The 17,257-nt window shown below is 35.7% G+C and overlaps 1 protein-coding gene and 1 long non-coding RNA gene across 2 annotated transcripts; one reads left to right on the plus strand and one right to left on the minus strand.

The window, feature by feature from the left end:
• The first annotated feature begins 1,563 nt into the window (after positions 1–1,563).
• On the plus strand, positions 1,564–14,773 carry LOC120144127 (putative axial regulator YABBY 2). The gene is made up of 6 exons (XM_039158270.1): positions 1,564–1,728; positions 8,474–8,593; positions 8,893–9,022; positions 9,529–9,577; positions 9,821–9,896; positions 14,577–14,773. The coding sequence occupies exons 1-6, from the start codon at positions 1,660–1,662 to the stop codon at positions 14,676–14,678; spliced, it is 546 nt and encodes a 181-aa protein (XP_039014201.1). The 5' UTR covers positions 1,564–1,659; the 3' UTR covers positions 14,679–14,773.
• On the minus strand, positions 1,590–12,194 carry LOC120144128. The gene is made up of 3 exons (XR_005518013.1): positions 12,182–12,194; positions 5,201–5,204; positions 1,590–1,819 (listed from the first exon to the last, which is right to left on the minus strand). It is a non-coding gene; the product is annotated as an uncharacterized LOC120144128 (long non-coding RNA).
• Positions 14,774–17,257: the final 2,484 nt, after the last annotated feature.

Here is a 17,257-nt window from a genome sequence, read left to right on the forward strand (position 1 = left end):
TATTCATAGGATCTTACTTTACATATTTTAATTTGTACACTCTATTATTATTTTGATTTATATTTTTTTTGTAATTCGGGCTTCGATTTTATAAAAAACGTTTTAAATTATATTTTTGATATTCTGAAATGAAACCTGACTCGTGATAATTTGCAAATGAATTATATACTTGGTAGTCGTCTTCGTGATCCAATGTAGCACCAAATTTCGGTACTTAAACTATTGTTTTTGTTCTATTTTGGTATCTAATTTTTTCATTCAAAATTATATCTAACGTTTAGTTTAAATTTCAATTTGACACTCTATCGTTAAAAAATTAACAGAACTACTGATGTGACATTTTTTTTTATTTTTTTCAATAATAATTTGATATTACCTTATGGTTATACGTCAACATTACCATTAAGTTTTTAACGGTAGGGTAAGAAAATAAAACTTAAACTATTATTTTGAAAAATAATAAAACTTAAGTATTAAAATAAAGAAAAATAATAATTTAGATACTAAGTGTGTAGTTTATCTTATAAAAAATATTTTTAATATCTTATAAAGAAGTTGACGGTGGAGTTTAAGGATTAGAGGCGCGCGTGAGGTCTCACATCCCAAAAACATTCCAAAGCATAAATATCTCGCCCCTCTCTTCCGCTACAGAAACCAAGGATCGGTTACTCCCACCTCTCATATCATTCCCTTAATCATAATCCACGTAAGATTGTAAGTTGAATTCGTCTAATAATTTTCTTTAAATGGAATCTTTAATATTTAATATTTTAAATTCCAAATTCTTATTACTATATTATTCACCATTCTTTTCGATTAAAATCTTTTAATTCGTCATTTATATATTATCAATATTTCATAAAAATATAACATTAAAAAAAAGAATGAAGATCCACGTGTAATAATAATTACATGAAGAAAAAAATGAGTTGGATGGTTTTAATTGGTGGAATCATGAATTAAGTGTCGAAACTAATTTCTAAAATAATGTTTTATATGTTTGAGTTTTTATCTAAACGTTTCTGATTTATGTTTAGGTCTATTCTGATTTGATTTCTAATTCAGTTATATAATACTATTTATGTTTTAATTATGTATTTACCAAATTACTATATAATTGGATTTTATTATAATTTTAGTTATATTTATGTTAATCTCCTTCGTAGAGAGATATATTATTAATATAAAAAATTAAATCCAAATATTCGCATAATTTTTTTATTATTTGGGTATAAAAAATATTTTATTATTTTATTTGTGATTTATTCGACAAAAAGATATATTATTAATATAAAAAAATTAAATCCAAATATTCGCATAATTTTTTTTAAAATACTAGTAATAATGATAATAATGAGGAAAACAATACCCACTTTCCATCCCCACACTCTCTTCCTCCACTACAGTGTTTATCTCTCCCTCACCCGACCAGACTAGTCCTATCAGATTTTTTTTATACATTTGTCTCTCACAATTCATCATAATTCCATATATATATATATATATATCCAAAAAAGAAGAAAATAAATCCAACTATTTTCTTCTTCTCTTCATCCCTTTGATCCTCGCTACTTTTTCCATTTCCTTAGCCTTTTGTTCTAGCCTTATAGTGGGGTATATAGTGTTTAAAAAGGAGAGAGAGAACAAGTCGGAACAAAAATGTCACTGGATTCGGCATCTGAACGTGTTTGTTATGTTCACTGCAACTTCTGCAACACCATTTTAGCGGTACAACCCTCAATTCTCTCCTTATCTTCTTCCTTCCTTCTTCTTCTTCTTTTGTTGCAAAAAAAGAGCTGATTTGGCCATGTCTGGTTTGCTGAAATCCATTTGGCTTCTTTCTCTTGAAGAACAAAGTGGGAATTCTCATGGTCTTTCACCAGAATTAAAAAGATGCCTACCATAGTTCATGGATCATGAGATTTTCTTGATTTAACTTGTAAAGTAGCTCAAAGTTCTCATTCTTATTGTTGGAAATAAAACACTCACACAAACAACTTTTATTGAAACTCAAACAAATATTACAAGAGTACTCTCACTCAAAAACAAGAACTACAACTCACTCTTATAAGACTTTGCTTCTTCACTCACTTAGAAGCTCTTAATTTTTCTTGATGCTTAAAACTAAAATGGGAAGGGGTATTTATACTACTCAAGAACAATCCTACACCACACAAATAAACTAATTTAAACAATTACAAATTCAACAAATATCTAACTCTCACCTAACTAAATTGATGTAAGCAATGACATCATTAATTAAATGATGTAAGCAATGACATCTTTAATTAAATGATGTAAGTAATGACATCAATTTAGTTTGGGTTTGGGTTTAGGCTCCCATAATGGATCAAGTTTATGATCCAACACCCTCCCTTAAACTTGATCTCGTGACCCCTAGTAGGTTCCTTAATCTTAAGAAGTCTTCGCTGGTCAGTGGCTTGGTAAAAATATCAGCAACTTGATCTTGTGACTTCACATATTCAACTTCCACATCTTTTCTTGCAACACACTCCCTTATATAGTGGTAGCGAATATCAATGTGCTTGCTTCGATCATGGAATACTGGATTCTTTGCTAAGGCAATGGCTGACTTGTTGTCGACACAAACCTTGGTAGGCTCTTCTTGTATCAAACCAATCTCCTTCAATAGATTTCTAAGCCAAATTGCATGACAACACATGAGGTAGCAGCAACATATTCCGCTTCACAAGTGGATAATGTGACAATCGGTTGTTTCTTTGACATCCATGTGAATGCAATATCTCCCATGAAAAATACGAATCCAGTAGTGCTCCTTCGATTATCTATGTCTCCACCCCAATCACTGTCGCTATATCCAACAAGCTTGTAATCATTAGAAACTGAATAGAACAAGCCAAAGTCAATTGTACCTTTCAGATAGCGAAGAATTCTCTTTGCGGCTTTAAAATGGGTGGTTGTTGGGGATTCCATGTAGCGACTAACCAATCCAACTGCGTGAAGAATATCGGTCTCGTGCAAGTTAGATAGCGTAGACTTCCTACCAAACTTTTGAAGAATGTTGGATCTACACTTTCGCCTTCTTCATGTTTGGTCATCTTGATCCCGTATTCTGCCGGTGTGCTTATTGGCTTACAGTTCTCCATCTTGAACTTCTTCATATCTCCTTTGCATAGCTTTCCTGTGAAATGAAAATTCCATCATTTTGTTGCTTAACTTCAATGCCAAGGTAGTACGCCATGAGCCCCATGTCTGTCATCTCGAATTCTTTCATCATCACATCCTTGAATTCATTAAACATGCTTGGGTTGCTTCCAGTGAAGATCAAATCGTCCACGTAGAGGCACACGATCAAATATCTTCATCTTTGATCTTGATATATAGAGCATGCTCGTAGGGACATTTGTTGAAGCCATTCTCTGGAAGTACTTGTCGATTCGGCTATTCCATGCCCTTGGTGCTTGTTTTAGCCCGTAAAGAGCCTTCTTCAACTTCAACACCTTGTCTTCATGCCCTTTGACTTCATAGCCTGATGGTTGCTGAATGTAAAGTTCCTCTTCAAGAACTCCATTTAGGAAGGCGGACTTTACATCCATCTGTTGTATCTTCCACTTGTTTTGAGCTGCCAAAGAAATGATTAGTCTGATAGTCTCCAATCGAGCAACAGGAGCAAATACCTCATCATAGTCAATTCCACCTTTTGACTATAGCCTTTAGCAACTAGCCTCGCCTTGTGCCTTTCAATCTCTCCTTTGGCGTTTTGCTTTGTTTTGTACACCCATTTGACACCTATCGCCTTATGTCCCTTGGGAAGTGAGGTAAGTTCCCATGTGTCATTCTTCTCGATGGCCTTGATTTCTTCGTCCATCGCATCTCTCCATTTCTTTTCTTGTACCGCTTCTTGAAAGCTCACTGGTTCACAATCGGCAAACAGACAAAATAATGTAAGATTATCTTGTCGTTCAGTTACCTCATAGAGATCTCTAAGGCTTCTTGTGCGTTGCACAACTCTTTCACTTTGACTCCCACTTGACGATGATGAAGGTGATGAGTCTCCTTGAGTGGTTGATGTTGGTGAAGTGGGTGGAGTTGCAAGCTCTTGTTGAGATTCATCTAGTTGCTCCCTCATTGTCTGCTCATCTTCTTCAAACTGAGGAAAGAAATTGAAGTCATCTGTATGAGAGTTAAAATCCCATTCTCCTTCTTCGTTGAAGACCACATCTCGACTAATCACAAACTTCTATTGTCTGGATTGTACAACTTGTAGCCCTTCGAATTAGCATCATAGCCGATGAAGATAAAACTCTCGCTTTTATCATCAAGCTTCGTTCTTCTCTCGTCTGGTACGTGAACATGGGCTATACTTCCAAAGGTTCTCAAGTGGGAAATGCCAGGCTTTCTTCCACTCCATGCCTCTTGCGGTGTCTTTCCCCATACACTTCTTGTTGGAGATCGATTTGACAGTAGACTGCACACGATACTGCTTCCGCCCAAAATTCTTTGGGTAGTTTCTTGCTTTTGAGCATGCTTCGTGCCATGTCGAGGATTGTTCTATTCTTTCTTTCTGCCACACCATTTTGCTGGGGGGATCTAGGAACTGTCATTGGTCGACGAATTCCATTTGCTTCACAGAACTCTTGAAACTCCCTGGAAGTAAATTCTCCACCTCGATCGGATCTCATGGCTTTGATCTTTCTACCGCTTTCTCTCTCCACTGCTGCTTTGAACTTCTTAAAGACTTCAAAAACTTCTGACTTCTGTTTCAAGAAATATACCCAGGTTTTTCTTGAAAAATCATCAATGAATAGAAGAAAATAATTATTGTTACCGAGAGAGCTTGGCTTGATCGGTCCACACACATCGGTATGGATGAGCTCAAGTGGCTTCTTAGCTCTTGTCTCTGACTCCTTTGGAAAGCTTTTCCTGAATTGTTTCCCGACTAGACACCCTTCACAGAGTTGGTCAGGATGGTTGATGTGAGGTAGTCCTTTCACCATCTCCTTCTTAGATAATAGCTCTAGACCTCCAAAATTGAGATGCCCAAATCGAAGATGCCAAAGCCATGATGCATCTTTGTAGCAAGCTTTCAGGCACTTTGCAACATCATTTTGTATGTTGATCAAGAACATTCTATTCTTTGACATCGGCACTTTAGCAATGAAGTTATTCTTATCATCTTTTATAGAAAGATTATAATTATTCATATGAATATCATAACCTTTCTCTACCAGTTGCCCTAAACTTAAAATGTTACTTTTCATATTGGGCACATAGTAGACATTTGAAATAAATTGATGTCTCCCATCTTTCAAACGGATAAGAATGTTACCTCTCCCTTTCACTGCTATTGTGGAATCATCTCCAAACGAAACATTTCCACTTACTGACTCGTCTAGCTCCACAAACATGTCTTTCCTTCCACACATGTGATTGCTTGCACCACTGTCAAGATACCAGGAATTTGCTTGGCCACCATCAGTTTCCTTTCGTGCTAGAAGAAGAGTTTCTTTGCCACCTGTCTTTTCCTCCACGTAATTGGCCTTCTCCTCAATTTTGTTGTTGGGAGCTCTACATTCTGAAGCATAATGCCCAAATTTTGACAATTATAACATTGAATTTTAGATTTGTCATACTTTGAGTTTGGATTAATTCTTCCACGGCCTCGTGTTGAGCTTTCTCCTTTCTCATAGTTGTTGTTGGAATTGTTATTGTTGTAATTCCAGCCTCGTCCACGACCTCGACTTCCACCTCGTCCATGGCCTCTACCTCTGCCTTGGCCACGTTGGTTTCTATCATTGCGTTGGCTCTCATGCATATCCTTGAGTTGCAGCTTGAGGAGTTGCTCAGTAAACTCATGCTTCTTTTTATGCTTCTCTTCGTATGCTTGCAATGATCCTTGGAGCTGTTCGATCTTCATTTCTTCCAAGTCTTTAGTTTCTTCAATCGTCACGACGATGTCTCAAATTTGGGATCCAACGAACGGAGTATCTTCTCTATTATCCTCACATCGTCTAACTTTTCACCATTTCTTTTTAATTGATTAGAAACAGCTACTACTCTTGAGAAATAATCTGAAATAGACTCAGATGCTTTCATGTTTAAGGATTCGAATTCACCTCTTAATGTTTGGAGACGAACCTTCTTCACTTGCTCGGATCCTTTGTAAGAGGTTTGCAGCTTCTCCCATGCTTCCTTGCTAGAGCTTGCACTTGAAATCTTTTCAAAACCATCATCATCTAATGCTTGATAGATTAGGTAGAGAGCCTTCTTATCTCTCTTTCTTGAATCCTTCAAAGTTGTCTTTTGATCTGGTGTAAGAGTAGCAAAAACATCATCATCCGCAGGCTCATTATAGCCTTTCTCTATGATATCCCACACATCTTGTGATCCAAGAAGTGCCTTCATTTTGATACTCCAATTGTCGTAGTTGTTGTTGTTGAGTGTCGGAACTTGGAATGGTGCCATACCATTTGCCATATCTCTCAATATAATGAGATTTTGTAAAATCCGATTGCACGGATGAATCCGGAACGATGAAAAAAAACTTTGGAGGGACTTGGACAACTCGGTCAAGAGCTCCAACTCGGCTTAATCGGCTCAACTCGGTGAGTCAACTCGATTTTCTGGCAGCAGTCTTCCGGCGGTGCGTGGCGGTGCGTCAGAACTCAGATTGAGAAAATTCTGGCGGCGTCGTATTCCTCTCGTCGAGACCTTCGATCTTTCCAACTCTCTCTGATGCCACTTTGTTGGAAATAAAACACTCACACAAACAACTTTTATTGAAACTCAAACAAATATTACAAGAGTACTCTCACTCAAAAACAAGAACTACAACTCACTCTTATAAGACTTTGCTTCTTCACTCACTTAGAAGCTCTTAATTTTTCTTGATGCTTAAAACTAAAATGGGAAGGGGTATTTATACTACTCAAGAACAATCCTACACCACACAAATAAACTAATTTAAACAATTACAAATTCAACAAATATCTAACTCTCACCTAACTAAATTGATGTAAGCAATGACATCATTAATTAAATGATGTAAGCAATGACATCTTTAATTAAATGATGTAAGTAATGACATCAATTTAGTTTGGGTTTGGGTTTAGGCTCCCATAATGGATCAAGTTTATGATCCAACACTTATGTCATATTTTATGATAATTTTTAGCCTAGTTTTGTCTAAAACAAGCACGAAATACCATACACATACACACACACACAGACACACACATATATATAAAACTGGGGATTTTCTGATTTAGAATTCCTTCAAAAGATTGATCCCTCATAAACAAGCAAGAAGAAGCTTGGCTAAGTGAGTTTCAACACCCAAAGCTTTTTTTTTCAGATGTAGCTATGAGTGACTAGGCTTCAGTTAAGTTTTATTTAGGGTTCTTCCAGGTCAAGCTCCAAGTCAACAATGGCGGAGATTCTTTCCTTTTCCCTACCTTTCAAAGTCATATAGTCATGGTATTCCAAAGGCAAGCCTGCCACTCATTTTAGTTTCTTCCAATGGAAAAATATCGATTGTTATACTACCAGTAAGTCAGTAACCTGATCTTCTTCTACTAGAGCTATACCATCAAGAAACCCTTACTTAACAGCTTAATTCCTCCACTGAAATTTTGGTTTTAAGATATTTGCGTTCGGTGATCGGTATGTATTCGATGTAATATCAAAAAGTTGTGAGGAGAGGAATCATGGGTAATAAAACCCAAGTGCTGCTTTTCGTCTCTTTCTTTTCTAACCCTCCTTTCATAACAACATTCTCCCTGGAAAAAACAAAATCACATACACAGGAACACTGCACACAAAGATCAGTAAATCAATCCACCATTCATGATAATTTTTTTCCTCTTTTCTTCTTCCTTTAATCAATGGCCATCTTTGATAGCTCATGACTTTTATGGTTTCCGTTCCGGTCACGTCGTTTTCATCCCTCTCTTACTCTCTTCCACTCTGGGTTTTCTTTTCTTTTTCCTGTTATCATCTAGCTTGAAGTGTCAGGCAGAAAAAGCCAGGCGCACCGAAAGGAAAATACATAATATTTGGGGTTGAGAAAAGTAACAACTAACAAGTCCTTTGTACCTATAGTTATTGCCCCATGTGCGCTGAACAAATGATTGAGCACTTGGAACCTAAATTTCTGGTCTTATTATATATTTTGGCATCTGATGCTATCACTTCTTTATCTTCCCCATCTACAATTAGTGTTGCAGGCAATGGGGATTACTTTATCATGTTCCTTGAGTTTGGATATTTTTCTAAGGTTTTGATATTATGAAATCTCGAAGGATATTAATCTTGGGGCCTTGATTTCTTCTTAGTGTTTGATCATATTGTACTATGAAGTAAAACATTCTCCAATGTTTATCTATACATATATACATATTCATAGCTGCCTCTGATCAGTTCTCAGTCTCTCTACTTTATTAAGCTTGCAGGTGATTTATTATAACATTTCTAGAATGGTAACATTTTGCAGGTTAGTGTTCCATACATAAGTCTGTTCAATATTGTGACTGTTCGATGTGGGCATTGTGCCAATCTGCTGTCTGTAAATATGGGAACTTCACTTCAAACAGTTCCCATTCAAGATACTCAGGTATTCAAAGACAAAGAGTGATCAAAGATTGAAAAAAAAACATTGTTTTTGTGGATACCTAGCCCTTTTCAGCTGATAATATACACTGCTGTGCTAAAAAACTATTACAATGAAACAATAATGTTGTTTCAGTTGATTTGACATCTTTCCTCTTCTTGTTTCTCCCCAAAGTCAAGTTTCAATGCTATTGCAGTTTTTTTTTAAATGGTATCAACAAAAGCTTTGTGGGCCAAATTAAATTAGACAGGGATTGTTTGGATGATTTACTTGTTTTTGCTTTGTTTTGAGTGGAGTTGAAGAAACAGCAGACCATAAACATTGATCAAGATCATTCAAATAAGGACTGTGGATCGTCTTCAAAATGCAGCAAGCAGTTTTCTGCATTTGAGTCTGCAGAACAAGAAGCACCAAGAATGTCTCCTATTCGCCGTCAGTCTCCCTCTCTCCCTCTCTCTCTTATACTTACATACAAGAACAACACACATGCATACATACATATATATATGTATATTATATGTATGTATATCTCAACAGCTTAAGCAACTTATATGATATCTCCTTTCCAATCATGGCCCCTACAAGATGGTGACATTACATGGCAAGTTTTAACTCCTCATTAAGTAGTAACAGTTTCCTACACCGCACCCTAAAAGCATATCAAAAGTTGCCCCTACAGCATACGTTAAATTATATCTTTATCACGAAGACTTCATATGCTTACATTTGCATGAAAATGGACCACTATTGAGAAACCAGGGCTACTACTAGCCTTTACTGTCAAGTTTCACATGCCACAAATGCTGATGTTGCCTATTATTTTGGATTATAAACAATCCCTGGAGTTTGATAAAAGAACCCTGAACCCAGAGTTCTGTTTAATTAAGCTTTAATTATGATTATATTTGATGATCTCTATATGTGATGAAATAATGCAGCCCCTGAGAAGAGGCAACGTGTTCCTTCTGCGTATAACAGGTTCATTAAGTAAGTTAAACCAAACTTTCATGGCTACTTGATTATATAGGAATAACCAGTGACGATGGAATCTTAAAATTTCAAATTCACATATATTTTTTAATATTTTTTATTGATAATATGTTTTTATTATCTAAAATTTTATAATTTCTTCCTCTGACATAAAATCTTGTCTCTGTCCATGAGGATAATAGATCACAAACCATCTTTCTCACACTCATTTTCTTTTGTTGGATCATATATTATATTTAGGGAGGAAATCCAAAGGATTAAAGCTAATAATCCAGATATCAGCCATAGGGAAGCTTTCAGCACTGCAGCAAAAAATGTAAGTTATTCTTTCGCTTCTGCATATTATATTTTATTCTTCTTCGTATAATTTTTCACTTTCTAATTTTACTCTAGGTCTATATTCTATGTTAATATTTACATATTCACAATTCACTATTTTTGCTCAAAAAGAAAGTTCTGCTGCTTTCCTCCTTTAATTCTTTAATCTCTCTTGGTTTGTTTTGAGATCCATAAAGCCTAAAATCTTGACTGTGATTTTGACCCTTTTCACTTCAATTCCTGATTTTGTTTTAACTTTGTTTATAGTTTCCGTTAAATTCAATCTGTGATTTTCTTGAAGTTTAATCCGAACTGTATATTTAGAATCATCAATTAGCTTTACTTTTTGGTAGTTAGAGGCTCTTTGATTTACCAAAGACTAAATTTTGTGCTAAAGACCCTAGCAACTTTTTAGCTCTGTTTCCATCTCCTTTTCGCTTCAGAATTTAGAGGTTTTTGGTTTATTTATTTTTCTGGGTTCGATTCAATGTTCATCTTCAGATTGTAGTTTAGAGTTTTTTCCCCTGGGTTTGGTATGTTTAAACTCTCTAGAACAGTGAATACCTCAATAGTGATATATATGCTTGCTTATTATCATTTTCTCTGCAAAATTTTCTGGGTTTGATGTTCATCTTCACTAGTTTTGTCAACTTATAGTTTCTGTTACTGGATTTGGTCTATTTTACTCTCTGAAACAGTAAATACCGCAAAATTATTTGATTAGATTTTGTTGGAATTAAGTTAGCGTTTTTATTAGTGCATCTTCTGTCTTATTTGGATTCTTTTTTCATAGTTCCTCATTGCTTCGGTTATAGATGATTACTTGAGGTCATGTCCTTCTTTTAGATCCCATGGGGCGTATAGGGGGAGGGCTCGACAGAGTGGTGACAAGGAGACTAGACTAAGAGTTTGCTCGTTGAATGTAGGCACATTAAATGCTAGGCTGCTGGAGCTGACCGACGTACTTAATAATAGAAAAATAGATTTTGCATGTATCCAGGAGACTAGGTGGAAAGGGTCCCGCGCCAGAGAGTGTAATGGGTACAAGTTGTGGTATTCAGGCGTAGATAACGCTAGAAATGGGGTGGGTATCTTGGCATCCTCTAGGCTCAAGGAAAATGTAGTTGAAGTTTGCTGATACCGGGATAGGATCATGATGATTAAGGTTATTATAGAAGAGGAAGTAGTGAATGTACTTTCAGTGTACGCCCCACACGTTGGCCTAGGGGAGGGGGAGAAACATTGCTTTTGGGATCAGTTAGATGATATACTTAGGAGCATTCCGGAGGACCAAAGAGTTTTCATAGGGGGAGACTTCAATGGCCATATAGGCAGTGCAACCGACGGGTATGACGGTGTTCATGGGGGTTTCAGTTATGGTAGCAGGAACGATGAGGGGCGTACATTGCTTGATTTTGCTACTGCTCACGATTTGGTGATCACTAACTCATTCTTTAATAAGAGAGATGCGAACTTGATTACGTTTCATAGCGGGGGACATTGTACCCAAATCGATTACATCTTGATTAGAAATCGGGAACGATGGGCTTACATTGACTGTAAGGTCTTCCCTGAAGAGGCATGTGCATCACAACACAAATTGTTGGTTCTGGTGTTCCGCGCACCCCACGGGCGGAGCACTCATAGGAGGGCTAAACTTGGTAAACCTAGGATCCTCTGGAAGAACTTACATGGAGCGACATCTGATGACTTTAGGAGTAAGGTTTTGTCTAATACAAGTTTTAAAACTACAAACTCAAATAATGCATATATGTTATGGAAAAATATGGCAAATTCCATCAGAGAGGTTGGCAAAAACACCCTTGGGTTGTCGACGGGGAAGGCCAAGGAACATAAAGAATCGTGGTGGTGGAACGACGAAGTCCAAACTAAGGTGAAGACAAAACAAACTTGCTTCAAGGAGTTTCTACAATGCAATGACGACGAAGAAAGGTCGAGAGCTAAACAAAGATACCAGGAGGCAAAACGGGAAGCCAAGAAAATTGTAGCTAAAGCAAAGGATAAGGCATACGAGGAAATGTACAAGAGATTAGACACCAAGAAAGGACAAAATTGCATCTTCAGACTTGCAAAATCTAGGGAGATTAGGAAAAAGGATCTAGGTAACATTAGGTTTATTAAGGACAACAATGGTGTTCTTTTAGCGAAAGATCACGATATTAAGAGGGTTTGGGGTAGTTACTTCTTTGGCTTATTTAATGACGGTGCCTCTCCATGTAGAGATAGTATCGTTGATGGGTTAGCCGACTATCATACTACGACCAATGACTGCCCTATAAGTAGGATTGGGTTTGAGGAAGTCAAAATGGCCCTTAGAAAGACGGGAAGGGACAAAGCTATCGGTCCTGATCAAATTCCTATCACTGTGTGGTTGGCCCTAGGAGAAGAGGGAGTTAAGTGGTTGACCAACCTCTTTAATATTATTTTAGAGACTGCCAAGATGCCAAAGGAGTGGAGAGAGTCTACGGTGATACCAATCTATAAAAATAAAGGAGATCTCCAACGTTGTGGTAACTACAGAGGTATTAAACTACTCAGCCATACCATGAAGCTATGGGAAAGGGTGATAGAGACTAGGTTGAGACAAGTTACTAGGGTTTCGGAAAACCAATTTGGCTTTATGCCAGGCAGGTCTACCACGGAGGCGATTCATCTACTTCGACGGCTTATGGAGAAATATAGAGAAAAGTCTAGAGATCTTCACATGGCGTTCATTGACCTTGAGAAGGCTTATGATAGTGTACCCCGCGATACGATCTGGAAGACTTTGGAAACGAGACGGATCCCAACTGCTTATATCCGGGCGATTCGTGATATGTACTGTAGATCTACTACTTACGTCAGGACTACAGTTGGCGACTCCGAGGCATTCCCGGTGGAAATCGGACTCCACCAGGGGTCGGCTCTTAGCCCTTACATCTTCGCCTTGATTATGGACGACATCTACTGTGCGACACCAGACGGTGTACCTTGGTGTATGCTTTTCGCTGATGACATTGTCCTAGTTGCTGAAACAAAATCTGAGTTGAATAGTAGACTGGCTACCTGGAAGACTGCTTTGGAAGAAAAAGGTTTAAGGATCAATATTGAAAAGACAGAGTATTTATGTTCAAACTTCAATGGGAACCAAAACGATGAAGATGTAGAAGTATGCATAGAAGGACACGTTCTCCCCTCAAAGGATTGTTTCAAGTATATAGGGTCTATGATACATAAAGATGGGGGTGTAGATGATGACGTTACACACCGTATAAAGGCGGGATGGCTAAAGTGGAGGGCCGCTACTGGAGTTCTGTGTGACAAGAAGGTGCCTCTAAAACTTAAGGGAAAATTTTATAGAATGACAATAAGACCAGCACTGTTGTATGGATCAGAATGTTGGGCAACCAAGAAGGATCACGTAAGGAGGATTGAGGCCGCAAAAATGAGGATGCTTCGATGGACATGTGGTAGGACTCTATGGGATAAGACGACTAACTCTGCTATTAGGATGTCCTTGGGGTGGTGTCTTTTTCCGAAAAATTGAGGGAGGGAAGACTACGGTGGTTTGGGCATGTCCTTAGACGATTACCGTCGGATGCGGTCAGGAGGGTAGAATCGATTACAGTCGACGGTGCCAGAAGGAAAGGACGACCAAGGCGGAAGTGGGAAGACTGCTTGAGATCTGATTTGAGGGGATTTAGCCCTTACCGAAGACATGACCTCTGATAGGAAAATATGGAGGCTAAAGACTAGGGTAGTCGAGTAGTGTGGGTCACATCTATAGGGTGTATCATCTCTATCTTCTTTTAATGTCTTTGTAGTATTTTCCATGACTTCTACTTTTTATATGTTTCTGTTATTGGTATTTATGAAGGATTAGAACTGCGCTTGCTATCGTTGACTTCTGTGTATCATTCTCTTCATGTTTCCTCTTTTAAATTTAGTCGGGTCTTATGTTTCTGTCTATATGCAGAGATTCTTTCACAGAGATTATTATGCAGGGATTAATTCCCGTTACAGACGCACATATGATTTTAATGACTGCATATGAATATTGTTTAGCTATGTATTTATTTATATATGCACTGCATTTTATCTATATTTTTAATTTTCTGACTGCCGGAGGTCTTCCACGGAAGCTACTCTCAACCTGGCGTTGGGAGCAGCCTACTACCCTACCTCCCCCTTACCCCATACATATGGGAATTGGGTTTTGTTGTTGTTGTTGTACTATTTTTGCTCAAAATTAATTCTCATTTCTGTTATTTTTTCTTCACATTTTATATTTACTATTATTATTGGCTATTAATATATGAGTTTTGCTCAAAATGATATAATACTTTTAAAAGTTAATATATTATTATTATTTTTAAAAAAAGAATATATATTATTTATAGCAATAATATTATATTAAAAGCAATAGTTGATAATTTCCTTGTTCAGCTTTGTGCTTCATTTCCTATGCATTGATGACATTATCAGTATTGATAGTTAAGACCAAGAGAAGAAAAACTTCAATCTTCGAATTATTTGGATTTGGTTGAGTTTCGCATATGGATAATGGTTATGTTCATGGTTTGGCTATATATATATATATATAAAGGAAAACTTGCAGTAATGGTTTTGACAGTCATAATGGTAAATGGTGTAACTAAGAAGACGAATGCATTTGCAGTGGGCACATTTTCCACACATTCACTATGGGCTAAACAAGCAAGCAAAACTGGAGCAGTCATTTGCAGATCAGGCTGCTCAAAAGTCTAACCGCTACTACTGAACACACAATGACAACTTTACCAGCAGAAGCTGGTCCTCTTCTTCATCAATATATATATATATATATATATATATATTACAAAAGGAAGTGAAGTTTGGATGAAACTCTCCTAAACTATATTGCTAGGAAAGGCCTCACCTTGCTATTGTGTGTTTTGCAGTTTTCATTTTTCCTGTGATTGCATTTATATATGTTGAACTCAGATACCATGACATTATTTGTAGTGAATAATATGTTGCAATTTCTTTAGGTGACAAATTCTGGCGAAAATTTTTGATCATCTTTTGCCATGAGTGTCTTTCCCCTTATAATTATGGTAGAAGGTAAAGTAAAGATAGTGATCTTGTTAAGAGAGAAATTCTTGAAGCTTTTAGAATATATTATGAATTGAATGTACTTTCACATGGTGCAATCCGTACTGCATATGATATGATTTTATAAGTGTAAAAATAATTAAAGTGATATCAACGTAAAATATGTCATACACATGAGACAAGATTTAACGTGGTTTAATCTTGTCTATCTCCCAAGATGGGAGAAACAAAAATCTAGTATGAACACATAGATCAAGAAGAGTATAGATATATGATATTTCATGTATCTTAAAACCTCGATATATATATATACAAAATTCGATATATCTCAAACTACTCTCTCAATGTTCCTACTTAACTCATTTTTGTAATGTAAACCCTAAAAATTTAGGGATACTACAAAATGATTAAATCCATCTAAAATAATTTTCTCTCATAATTTTGAAAGCTAAAATATATTCGCTATTTATATAGCTAAATACTTGATCACCAAGAATCCTTATTTCATAAGAATTATTAACTAAATAAATTTAATCATCAAATCATCTTCAATAAGTAGAATTACGATAAAATTAAACTTAATTTTTAATTTATTTGAGTCAATATCTAACCAGATACACGAGTATAGTTTTATTTGAAACATTAATCTCTCTCATCCCATTCACCAAATGCATTACAAAATGGGGTTATTCAAATAATTAAATTATAGTTTCCAACACGTAATTTAAAGGTTAAATGATAAAATTAGCCCCTAACGTTTATACAAATAACCATTAATTAACTAATGATTTTCATCCAACATGAGTTATTTTGACAAAATAAATTAAAACGTTTGGAGCTAAAATACTTCAATAAAAAATTAAAGACCAAAATGATCATTTATGTAAACGCTGAATGTTAATTTTGTCATCATACCTAAATTAAAAACATGGAATAAACATTATGAGGATTAATTTGGCAAATGGTATGTGAATGTTGTACACTAGAATTGTGCTACTGCAACTTCATATAGTTTGGCAAAAGGGAAAACAAAAGATTGGTCTGTCTGTACAGAATCTGTAATGTCAAATCACCCACCTTGGAAGTATATGTTGGCTTTTCTTTATATATTTTAAGTTTTATAAAAGGTATAATTCACAAATTGCTCCATAAATTATATCCCTTTTTCCATTTTGACACTTAATTTTTATTATTATAGATTCTCCGTTACAGTTTATCTAAACTTTTAAATCAAAGATAAATTTAAGTGTACTTAAACTTATGACCTTCAAGAGATATCAACGAAATTTAGAAAATACAATTATACAATATTTATATTCAAAGATAAATATATAATTTTATGCCATTAATACATAAAATTAAATAATAAAAAAAAAATGAAAATAAGATCGTCTTCGTTTTCCTTCCTATCCGTATCTGATTTTACTAATGATATTATTATATGAAGAGCTAATGAGGTTTGGGAATTAGGAACACGAAAATCAAATGGAAAAAGAAAAGGGTTTGTTGCTGCTGCTTTCCATGCAAAGCATGAAGAATGAGAAAAGAGAATCTGATGATGAGTCTGTCAGTTTTCATTTACTTTTCTTTTTCATTTTCTTGGTTGCCAAACACCATCCATATATATTGTTCAATCCAAACCTCATAAATTATTATGCATGCATCGTCTCCATTTCTCATATCATTTCATAAACCCTCCCCTCCTGTCAACCCATACTAAACCAGTATATATAAATACTCTCCCTAAAATTTTACATAATTTATTTTAATGATTATTAAGTTTTATAAAAGCTTTTATAATTGATCCTAATAAAATTTTGGATAAATTACATGTTTAGTACTTAAACTATCACTTTTATTTCGTTTTAGTACTTAAATTTTATTTATTTTTTTAAAACCATATCTAACGTTTAATTTAAGTTTCAATTTGATACACCAATGTTAAAAAATTAGTGGCATCGATGACACGGAATTATTTTTCCTTTTTCAATATTACACGTGTCTTGTAATGTAAATTTCACGTTATTAGTGCAGGTAATTTTTTATCGATTGGTATTGTAGACATTGATTTTTTCATTTTATTTTTAAAATTATTATTATTATTATTATTATTATTATTATTATTAAATATATTATTACAAGCCCAAGACCCGGAGGCCCATTTTACAAATCTTGGAGGCCCAGACCAATCCAGGCCCAAATAGACAACCCAAACCCTTTAGGGTTTGTATCATTCATGCTAGGGTTTCAAACCCTAGCCCCCAG

Source organism: Hibiscus syriacus, unplaced genomic scaffold, assembly GCF_006381635.1.
Source record: "Hibiscus syriacus cultivar Baekdansim isolate YM2019G1 unplaced genomic scaffold, ASM638163v2 tig00110882_pilon, whole genome shotgun sequence".
NCBI classification, from domain to species: domain Eukaryota; kingdom Viridiplantae; phylum Streptophyta; class Magnoliopsida; order Malvales; family Malvaceae; genus Hibiscus; species Hibiscus syriacus.